The sequence below is a fragment of the Ursus maritimus genome, unplaced genomic scaffold, assembly GCF_017311325.1.
Source record: "Ursus maritimus isolate PB19 unplaced genomic scaffold, ASM1731132v1 scaffold_26, whole genome shotgun sequence".
NCBI lineage: Eukaryota > Metazoa > Chordata > Mammalia > Carnivora > Ursidae > Ursus > Ursus maritimus.
This window is the reverse complement of record NW_024425119.1, coordinates 9722555-9734888: the sequence shown is the minus strand read 5'-3', so window position 1 is coordinate 9734888 and position 12334 is coordinate 9722555. Positions and strand designations below refer to the sequence as shown.

At 35.5% G+C, this 12334-nt stretch overlaps 1 protein-coding gene across 1 annotated transcript in view; it reads right to left on the bottom strand.

The window, feature by feature from the left end:
- The window catches only part of KLRF1 (killer cell lectin like receptor F1), an 82248-nt gene extending 73695 nt beyond the window's left edge, over positions 1–8553 (bottom strand). The window contains exon 1 of the mRNA XM_008697478.2: positions 8336–8553. Within this exon, the coding sequence (XP_008695700.1) occupies positions 8336–8438 (103 nt within the window). The 5' untranslated portion in view covers positions 8439–8553. The remainder of the gene's footprint in view (positions 1–8335) is intronic.
- Between the last annotated feature and the right edge of the window lie 3781 nt (positions 8554–12334).

Below are 12334 nucleotides of genomic sequence, written 5' to 3'. Positions count from 1 at the left end.
GCTGTCTCTTTCTCTCTGTCAAATAAATAAATAAAATCTTAAAAAAAAAAAAAAAGAAAAGGAAAGGAAAGGCAACTCTTCTTTCTGGGTTTCAGCTTTCTTTTGGACTAGCATTGTGTTATTCACTAATTTGATATTTCACCAGTGCCTTTATTTATTTGTTTGTTTGTTTGTTTATTTATTTATTATTTTTTATTTGTATTTTGAGAGAGAGAGACACAGCATGTGGGGGGGGGCAAAGGGAGAGAGAGAACCCCAAGCTGAGCATGGAGCCCATCGTGGGGTTCGATCTCATGACTCCAAGATTATGACCTGAGCCAAAATCAAGTGTTGGACGCCTAACCAACTTAGGTGCCCTTCGCCAATGGCTTAACGTGTTTCAAATATTTTGCTGGCTTTACAGGTTTTCCTTAGTGGAGAGAGGGCTGGTATTACCTAGTCAGTGATTATCCATGCTCTTTTTGAATTGCCAAGTAAAAGTACTTGAAGTCTCATCCTGCCTTTAAGAAATCTCCTCTTCGATAATCCTCAGACTCAGGGAGTGCTCAAAAACTTGTTTGTTGCTTAATACCTCTCCCCCTTAACTGTTGCTCCAGGCTGCTCAGTAATCACATGTTGCTGATTTACAGCTGCTTCCACATGGTACAGCTTTCAACGCATACTGCTTTGCTAAATGTGAAGACATTCGCTCCCTGTATTAGCCAAAGCGCGGAAAACAAAAAAAAAACACATAAAATTAACAAAAGTTTGTATTGAATGATGATATGATTATTGAAAAGGATAATAAAATATAGCAATAATTATAACCAACACTACATAGTGCTTCTATATGTCAGAGACTAAACACTTCACAGATAGTTTATTGAATCCTCACAACAGACCTATGACTTAGGCGTTACTAATATCTTATTTTATATATAAGGAAACCAAGTTACAAAGAAAGCAAGCTCTTTGCCCAAGGCCTTAAAATTTTAGATTGAGGCAATCTGACACTTTGGGAAAACACGACTTATTTTGGCATATAAAAATACGGAATATTGCAAACTGAATAGCAAGGGTCATTGCTGTCAAAGTTAATCACACAGAGCCCCCTACTGGCAGAACATCTCCTCTTCCTCCGGCTTGCACCGGCTTGTAAAGCTTGCCTAGTCATCTTCGAATGAGACTCTGTAAAAAACCACTAATCTTTCCCTAATTCCTGTGTTTGTCAAAATTGTCAGTGACAATTGTTTTGCTTCCAGAGGCAACAATAATAACATTGGAGATAATGTATTATCTTTCCTGCATTTTATGGATTAGAAGAAAGTCATGGGCCCCACCCACACTTAAGCAAAGGGGATCATACAAGGGCACGAGGACCAGAACAGAGGGATTGTGGGGCCGTCATACAGTTTTTCCACCACACTCATCTTTAGAGGTACATACTCTCTCTAACTTCTAAGCATCGGGAGTTCTATGGCTTAAGTCACTTGACATGTTCTAAAATTTGGGAACATTTATCTTTTGTGTTCATTTCCTCCTAATCGTTTTTATTCCATTAAATTTATTTTTCAATGAATGTTGTTTTAATGGAGTTTTTGAAGAAAGCAGAAACAAATACAGCTATTCAATATTACAAGGGCATCTGAAAGTCCCCTACCGAATTTTTAAGTAATCTTCTTTCAACAACAAAAATTCCATTACTCTCTCTCTCTCTCTGTGTATATATATAATATAGAAATATATAATGTATAATATATGTAATATATTATAATATATGTAATATATATTATAAAAATACATATACATACATATAAAATATGTATAATGTATAATATAATATATATTTATAGTGCATATACATATAATATAAATATATAACACACATAATATATAATACATATAATGCATATACATATAATATAAAATACATATAATAAATTATAATATAATATATGTATGTAATATATTATAGAATACGTATAATACATACATGTAAAAATACACATAATACATATAAAAATACATGTTATATATTCAATATAATATATTAAATATGTATATAAAAAGAGTAACATATCTATGTTATTCCTAAGATGTAATAGAATTTATATATATATATAATTTATATCTTTTATGTATATAATTTATAATATATATATAAACATATCTTTGTCATGCTTAGACACACAAAGTGAGATAATAAATAAAATTATTTTAAACTAGGGGCGCCTGGGTGGCGCAGCGGTTAAGCGTCTGCCTTCGGCTCAGGGCGTGATCCCTGCGTTCTGGGATCGAGTCCCGCATCGGGCTCCTCGGCTGGGAGCCTGCTTCTTCCTCTCCCACTCCCCCTGCTTGTGTTCCCTCTCTCGCTGCTGTCTCTCTCTCTGTCAAATAAATAAATAAAAAATCTTTAAAAAAAATTATTTTAAACTACTAATTGGTAATGTGGTAATTTGTTGGTCAGAAATAGAAAACTAACACAAAAGAGAGAAAACATGGGGAAAAGTTGGAGTATTCGTTGAAAATACGTATAAGGAACATTTTAATCTCTTGAGATCCTTTCCACCTTGAACAACCAAACTGCAACCTGACATCCCTGTAGAAAATTGGAATTTTACTGGTTGGCATGACTAAACCAAAAAAGAATCTGAATTCAGGTTGGGAGTGTTTAGGAAAGGCTAAAGGAGGAAGCATTTTATTAAAAAGAGAGAAATTCATTGGAATTACCATTAATGAGATCAGAGACTCTTCGACCTATATTTTAATCAGCTTCAAGATCCTTAAGAGCCTGGCTTAAGGTAGCTAGGCCGAAACCAGAGAATTGTTCTTTTTTGTTTTTCAATTGAGGTATAATCGTTACATAACTTTATATTAGTTTCAGGTTTACAACATAATGATTTGATATACGTATATATTGTAAAATCGTCACAATGTCTCTTTGATATTCCTTACCACACATAGCTACGTTTTTTCTTGTAAAGAAACTTTTAAGATCTTCTATCTTAGCAACTTTCAAATACAGGATTATTAGCTGTAGTCATTATGCTGTAAATTATGTTGTCAGGACTTATTTATTTTATAACGAAGTTTATACCTTTTGATCACCTTCATCCGTTATTTCCACCCTGAACCCCCACCTCGGGCAACCACCAATCTGTCCTCTGTATCCACAAGTTCTTTTTCTTATTGTTGTTGCTTTTAAGATTTCCAGAATTTCAAAATTCAAGGAAGAAATTAAAGATTCTTAAAGTTTCCAAATAGAAAAGTTAGACCACAGACACAGAATCAGAAATTGAAATGATAATGTATTTTTTAATAACGATATGTCATCTGACAGAAAGTGCCACTGAAATTCAGAGGAAACATGATTACTAATCTTAACTTTACATCCAAACTATATTTCAAGTTCATAGGTATAATAAAAATCCATTTCAGACAAACTACTGAACATGTAATCTCTCTCTCATATGTATCCCATGTTGGACAAAAATATCTTAACCCTAATGTGAACAAATTTCTGTATTGATACGTAAATGTCTCTGAGTTACTTTGGACATCATTCACTAGTTAGAGAATATTGGTCGCTCCACTTTTGATTAAACCTGATTTCTTTATCTGCAATTGAAATTAATGAGTCTATGACTGTACGATTTCTCTTAAGCTAAAATTTTACTCTTTATTTCAAAACATATTTCCTCTTTTTGTAACGAACACTCCTGATCTCATAACTTCTCTTTTCTCAGACTTCCCCCTAAATGTGGTTAATTACTTAACACACTATTTTTCTGTTCTATGTTTTTGACATTGTAGCACTATTGACGTTTAATCTGTTATTAAGATGTTGTATCTTATTTTTCTGCCTTGAACTTTAATGACACGGGTGGAGAGAGGGAACTTTACAAATTCTTAAGAATGTGTACAATTTTTTATTAAATAACTATTCTTCCTTAAGCATTACTACACTCAGTCTTTTTTTCTAAACACAAAAATGCCTCCTTGAAAACACAGATTAATGGAACAGGAAAAAATGAAGTAAAGCCCCAGGTCTTGAGAAAGGGCTTTAAAAAACTACCAGAGTAAATGTCACAGAAAGTCAGTTGTAAGGACTCAGGGGAGGCAGCTCCAAAATTTGTCACAATGGCATATTGATTACTCTGAATTAAAGCTACTTAAGAAACAGCCAGTGCAAGAAGGACACGCTGACCCTCTTTGCCTCGCTGAAAACAGGAAATAAATTTTTCATGTGAAAGGTACCTTCCCTGTACCGGGAGGTCAACAGACATCCTTATCACGAGCTAGGGGATTTAGAGACAGGAAAACTGTATAAACAAACCTTCTTACATTTTATTAATTTACTACCTTAGCCCAAATTCTGTTTAGAATTCCTTATTAATTGAAGCCCCAAACATAACACTCTTTGTCCTGTCAATTCTTCACAAATTTATTGTCTCTTTGTCTAAAATGTATCAAAACTTCCTGCTTTGGTCATTTCTTTGGGTCTCAATTTCATTATTGGGCCTCTGTGTGCATGTAATTAAACTTCGGGGTTCTATTCTCTTGTTAAACTGTCTCATGTCAATTTCATTCTTAGACTAGCTGGAAGATGCTTAAAGGGTAGAAGAAAATTTTTCCTTCTTCACAGTGATAAGCAAGAGATAAACAACAATATTTGTATAGATTATTAAAGGTTACAATGTCCCATATCCTACAATAGTGCTTTAATATTATCATATATCTGTCGTCAATTGGAACATTACCATTAAATAGATGAATTTGTCCAAAGGTGTCTAGCTACTACACTTTGAAGTCAGGATTCAAGCCCAGGTGAAGTGAATTCCTAATTCAGTAGTCTTATAAGGGTTATGATGGAAACTCAAAATCTAATAATATAGAAAAAAATGAAACTAAAATAATTAGCAATATAATATTCACCTTTTAAAAATATTTGATTATAGAATATAATATGAATGAAAATATGTTTAAAATGTATAGCACCACTAGCTGTGATGGACTAACAAGAATCATTCTTAACTCTCCATTATAATCAACTAGAAAATTCAAAAACATATCAAAAAATGATTTCAGAAATTACACAGTGAACAGCTCAGGGCTGTGACCCTTCGGAAAAGGGAAGCAAGTAAGGTGGACACTAAGGTGACCCCAGATTTTACTGGGAATAATTTTCCATAATGCAGGAACAGGAAGGAGCATCCAAAGAAAGCTAGCAGCCTCGCTGGGATTGAAGAGACAAAGAAAAATTTTAGGAGTTTGGGGCAGCTGGAAGTTGCAGGCAGAATTTCAAAAAAGAAGCTCCCTAGATTCTGCTGAGTACTACAATGCTTACACATAGAATAAAAATGTACAAAGCCTGGTAAATAACAAAGTGGTTACCTGCAGACCAATTCTCAGATCCCAAACAGGGTGGGGAGACATCCAAGCTCTTACTAGCCAAAATGGAGAGCCATGAGTATTCATCCTCACTACAGAAGCATCAGACCTTAGTGGTAGGAATAAACTACCCCTGCAGTGGAGATACAGGTTTCAAAATTGTTAACTTATCTGCAGGTAGCTTAGCTGTCTGACATTCTTTAAATGAGGACAAGAAACCTAACGTTCTTTTTTTTTTAAAGATTTATTTATTTTAGAGAGAGAGAGTGAGCGAGCATGTGTGTGCAAGTAGGGGAAAAGGCAGAGGGAGAGAGAGAGAGAAAGAGAATCTTCAAGCAGACTCTTCGCCTAGCGTGGAGCCCATCCTGGGGCTCTGTCTCATGACCCATGAGATCATGACCTGAGCCGAAATCAAGAGTCAGGCACTCAACCCACAGCCACCCAGGTGCCCCAAGAAACCTAACATTCTTTAAACAAAGACCAGAAAACCAGACAACCATAACCATAAAGTCACAATATCCCAGATCTAATCAGAGATTATCTAGCATGCCAAGAAACAGGAAATGTGAACAATAACAAGTAACTATGTAGATAAAAACAGATCCTGAAATGACAAATGATGCAACAAGCATACAAAGTTGTTCAAATAACTATCATAATTGCATTCAAATATTTGGGCCATGTGAGCACATTCTTCCTTTTGTACTAACCATAAAAATCCTCCCTTTCAAAAACTTAACAACCCAAATGTCCATCAACTGATGAATGTATAAACAAAATGTCATCTGTCTATACAATGGAATAGTACTTTATGCCATAAAAAGGAATGCCACAACCGCAAATGGAAATGTACACATCATAAAGCCATGTAGCCCTTCCATCAAGAGAAATAGTTCCATGCAATTACTGTTTTTATCTTCACTTCTGGAATGTCAAAACTACGTATATGTCTCCACGTCAGATTTGTGTATGACTTGTGGGCCATAAATTGATGTTTAAATTGTAATTAAGCACTTCTAGCACGAAGAGAAAATAAATAGGATGACCTCGGTAAAAACTCATATCTAAAAGAGCTGTTTAGAAACAAACTTTAGTGGTTTCCAATCCATAGACTAAGTCTCTATATTGTATATAATAATGCGTCCTTGCCCTGATGCTGGATGCAAATGTTTAATAATTCAACCTGGTGGTAATGTTGGCAAGAACAATGGATTTGGTTTGTTCTCACCTCCTCTACTCAACATTGTACTGAGGGTTCTTGTCGGGGCAATGAGGGAGAGAGAGAGAGAGGAGGAGGAGAGAAAGGAAGGAAGGAAGGAAGGAAGGAAGGAAGGAAGGAAGGAAGGAAGGAAGGAAGGAGAAAAAGAAAGGAAACCAGTACACCCAAGTAGGAAAAGAAGAAGAAAAATTATCTATTTGCAGTTGATATGATCTTATATAGAGAAAATTCTAAGGAATCCACAAAAACAACAATTAGAGCTAAAAAAACAAGTTCGGCAAGATTACAGGACACGAAATCAATATACAAAACTCAATTGTATTTCTATACCCTAGCAATGAATAATTCAGAAACAATACTTTTAAAGTTTTCATTTACAACCGCACCAAAAAAAAAAATACTTAAGAATAAATTCAGTAAAAGAAATATAAGTTGTACCAGTAGAATGGCTATAATCAAAAAAGTGAAAAGTAACAAGTGTCCCTGAAAATATGGAGGAAATCGAATACTCACACATTAATGATGAGAAAGTAGAATGGTACAGCCTTCTGTAGAAAACAGTTCAGCAATTTCTCGAAAGTTTGAAAATAGAATTACCAAATGACCTACCAATTCCACTTTGAGGTGTATACCTAAATGGACTGAACACACATTCACACCAAAACTTCTGCATGAAGGTTCACTGAAGCATTATTAATAAAAGCCAAGAAGTGGAAACAACCCAAATGTCCATTAACTGATTAATGTACCCACAAAATGTGCTATCCCCACGCAAAGGAATAGTATTCTACCGTGAAAGGAAATGAAGCACTAATACATGCTACAGCCTGGATAACTTTGAGAACATTCAGTGAAACAGCATAAACAAAAGGCCACATATGAAATGTCCAGAATAGGCATGTCATAAAAATTATATCAATATAAAAATGTTCCATAAAAATAAGCCAACTGGCTGCCCCCAGTAATTTTCCCCAGGAGGAATTTCCTTGTCCGTTGTTCTAAATCATCATATTTCCTACCTGGAATTAGTAGCCACACTTCTTGATGTTGCAGATTCTGGTCTAGGGAATACTTTCATCGTTAAGGGACCACAGACTCTTTGTTCACCTGGCTCCCAATTTTTATGGAAAAATGCACTTAAAACTTCAGAAATCTACAGTTCTTTTTGATTTCCGGGAATTTCTTATGTTGAAAACCAAAGCTAAGTATCCTGTTCTTTTGAAGTCTGTGTTTTCTGTCTGTGTCTAAGATAAATACTACTTTTTCAGGCAGAACATACACAACAGACGATATTTGGGAAATATCTGGACAAATGAATTTTCTCCCGGTGCCCTGGCCCACATTTATTGCCTCCTTTTCTTTGTTCCAACCAACTTTTTTGTCGTCAGAACTTTGTTTTTTCTGTTTTAATGAAGGTAAGGATTTCGAGCTGCAGGTAGATATGTCTCTTAGATGGCCTCTATGTTTCCCATCTTCTTTCAAGGAGGCTAAGCTGGTTTTTAGCCCTCCCATTATTTAGGGATCATAGTGAAGTCCTCCATGCAACACCTAAAACATCTGAATCTTTTCTGGTCCTTAAGTCTCCGCGCAAGTAAGCAGGTCAACAGATACCTCCAAAATAAGATGCTTTGCTACAACGGAGCACAAGGTGGCGGTGGCTGGGATAAGAGAATGCTGACTATCCTGCATGGACTATGCTAAATTTAGAATAGGCAAACTTAGGAGCAGTAACATGCAACACCATACCTCTTGAATCCATTAATGCAATGCAGATCCTCAAACGCCTACCTACTTCTCCTCTGCTAGAAGGCACACACTCCCTTAGTTGTTTTATCCCCACAGAGAGCATCTCCAAGACTCATTCTGTAGGGCATGGAGACAACTGGGGGAAGCCCATGGGTCAAAAGCAATCCATGGATGCGTTTCATTTAGTTCACACCGAGTCATGGTTTTGAAAAAGAAATCAAAGCTAACTTCTGAGAGTCATATGTTTTCCTAGGGTTTGGCCTCTATTACTAAGGAGTTTCACTGATTTGGGGAAGAAAACAGACCTTGTTTTCATTGGTGCTTTGGTGCATAGGAACCCGGTCTCTTCTCTGTCAGTGGTGCTGCTATTTCTGCTTCTGTCACAGCTGTCTGATTTTTTTCTTCTTATTATTGCAAAATCTGTACCTCACTCCAAACTCACATGTGATAGTTTGACAGTTTTCAACCTTGACTACACATGGAATCATATAAAGGAGGTTTTAAAAATTCTGATGTATAGGACATGACCCAAATGAAAATCAAAATTCCTCATGTAAAGTCCACACATCATTTTTTTTCTTTTGAAAATGTTCTTATTAAGGTATAATTGACATATAATGTTATATTAGTTTCAGATGGGCAACAGAGTGATTCAGTATTTGTATATATATTGGAAAATATTCATCACAATAAGTCTGGTTAACATCATTATCATACATAGGTACAGAAATTGTTTTTCCTGTGAGGTGGACTTTTAAGATCAACTATCTTAGCACCTTTCAAATATGCAACACGGTATTATCACTGTAATCACCATGCTGTGCGTTCCATCCCTATGACTTATTTATTCTTTTTTTCTTCCTTGTGTTATTTTTATTTCTCATTTTACTAATAGGAGTGGGATAGATTGAAGGCTTTTTAGTGACAACTTTTATTTATTTTTATTTATCTTTAAATTCATTTTATTTCAATTTATTTTTTATTGAAGTAGACTTAACATACAATGTTACATTTGTACAACAGTAATCTGACAACTCTGCGCATTACGCTGTGCTCACCACAAGCGTAGCCACCATCTGTCACCATACAACTCTATCACAATACCATTGACTATATTCCCTGTAATGCGTCTTTCATCCCCGTGACTTACTCATTCCATAACTAGAAGCCTGTCTCTCTCACTCCCCTTCAGCCATTTTGCCCATCCCACAACCCCGTTCCCTCTGGCAACGTAAGTTTGTTCTCTGTACTTAAGGGTATGTTTCTGCTATTCATTTTTTTTGTTTTGTTTTTTCTTTAGAGTCCACGTATGAGTGAAATCATATGCTACTTGTCGTTCTTTCTCTTACTTATTTCACTTAGCATAATACCCATTAGGTCTATCCGTGTTGTTGTTGTCACATCTTCTTTATCCATTCATCTATCGATGGACACAGGCTGCTTCCATATTTTGGCTATTATAAAGAATCAATAAGCATGGGGGGGCATGTATCTTCTCAAATTACTGTTTTTGTTTTCTTTGTGTAAATACCCAGCGATGGAATTACTGAATCATATGGCATTTTCATTTTTCATTCCTTGAAGAACATCCATACTGTTTTCCACAGTGACTACCCAAATTTACATTCCCACCACCAGCACACATGGTTTCCTTTTTCTCCACATCCTCATTTTTTTAATGCTCTCCAAAAGATTTCAATGTCCAGTCAAGGTTGAAAACCACTAACCCAGTAGTGTTATACATTACTGAAAAAAGGCAAAAAAAGATGTCATTTCCATATAGAATTAAATCTTTTCACACACTTTATAAAGTATATCTATCTATCTATCATATATTGTTGACCTTAAAAATCTACACACACACACACACACACAAGGATACAAATATATCATGGAACAAATAATTCTTTTTTGCACTCATGTTGTAGCCAACATGCAGAATAAAACTTTCTTCCCCTCAGAAGTATTCATAGAAGTACATTCTACTTCTCTCTTACCATCTACAGGACGAGTTACTTACCTGATTGGTAAGCTTTTAATCATTCTCTGTATTTTCCTTCCTCTCCCCACATGGCATTATCTTTCTCTGAGCATATTTTTAATCAAATGCTCATTTAAACTGAAAAGGACTCCCTCTTAAATTAATAAATTATTATATGCTACTCTCCATCACTCACCCACACTTACACTCCGGAATGTGACAGGAGGTATACAAAGGAGACATATGAAGCCTGAGTTTCTGCAAAGGTGGTGGGGCCACCAAAAGAAAGAGATGACACAGTGGAAGGAGAAGTGAAGTTGGATTACTTTTGATGATTTTGAGTTTGAGGTATTGGAAGGCAGTTGGAATTGAGGACTTGTACTCCAGAAAATATGGCAAGATTGAGGGTTCCATTTAGAATCTATGCACAGAACCATAATGAATAAAATAAAGATAGGACAATAACAAGACACATTTCAAATGCATACTATTTAATTACTTAGATCTGGTATCCATCAATAATGATAACTGAACACCACATATTTTAATCACTAATGCTTAATTAAACTCAACATTCAAAAAAGTTATAGCCCGGGAAAGGTGTCACCAAATTTGAGAACGTCATTTTAAGCTCTTATTCTTTCACGCCTTTACTGATGCTTATTAGATGAACCTAGAGTACTTAGCTAATTTATTTCTATTATTTAATGACACACATTGCAAGGCACCACTACTTTTAATATCTCATTATTTAATTAATCCCCAAGTTGACTATCTATAAAATGGTCTTTCTAGCTAAGTGAGCCCTACCTACAAGAATCATGACACTCAATCAAAGTTAAATCTCAGTAAAGTTAGATTATGGTTACTCATGCCGTGGCTACTTACTTTGGGCAGAGAGAGGAGAGAGAGATTATTAATATTGAATGCGTAGATCCCAAGGATTTATTACATAACTTCTAATAGATTCTTTACATGCTAGTACTTTTTTTTAGTTTTATATGGTTAAACTTTCAATAATATTTTTCATATGAACAAAAGTCTACTTTTTAGTCAAAAATTATTGCTCCCATTCTGGAAAAATGTTGAGTCCAGTAATAAAATTCAGCATAGTATTAACTGTTTGGGTAATCCAACACATAATTACTAAGTGTCTGTTACGTTTCAGGAATAGACTGTGATGGATATAACAAAGAATAATAATAAAATGTGATTCTTACCTTCAAAATCTAGAAAGCAGGGGCGCCTGGGTGGCACAGCGGTTAAGGTCTGCCTTCGGCTCAGGGCGTGATCCCGGCGTTATGGGATCGAGCCCCACATCAGGCTCCTCTGCTATGAGCCTGCTTCTTCCTCTCCCACTCCCCCTGTTTGTGTTCCTTCTCTCGCTGGCTGTCTCGATCTCTGTTGAATAAATAAATAAAATCTTTAAAACAAAAACAAAAACAAAAACAAAATCTAGAAAGCATTATTGCATCATACAATGGGCTTTGGACTGTTTGACGTGAGTTCAAATCCTCACTCTGAAAATGTACTGGTCATGCAACTATCTGCATATAACCCCTCAAAGTCAGTTTTTCATGTATAAAAATACAGATCAACATATAAAATGTTTGAACAACCCAGGAAAGAGAAAGTGTTATAGCAGTCTTGAGAGACAGAGGTCAACCCATAGCCCAACCATGCCAGAAGCCTTGTGGGTTTAGCCATTATACTGAGGGAATCCTTGATGCCAGAAAACCAAGTTCTTTTCTCTAGCTATTTAATTAACATAGATAAAATTTCTTGGATCTGAGGGGTTAAGGATGACTGTAGTTTAAATAACTCTATGCGATGTATTTGGGTGAATGTTGAGGAAATCAACTCTTTCATGTGTAGAATTCCAATTAATCTACTGGTTATAAACTAATGCCTCCTGTCATTTTTCATATCTGATATTTCTGAGCTCTGAGTCTTATGAAGGTTTCACAGGTGGCTTGTCCCTCCTCAAGTATCTCCCTCTGCTTATTCTAGACTTCACT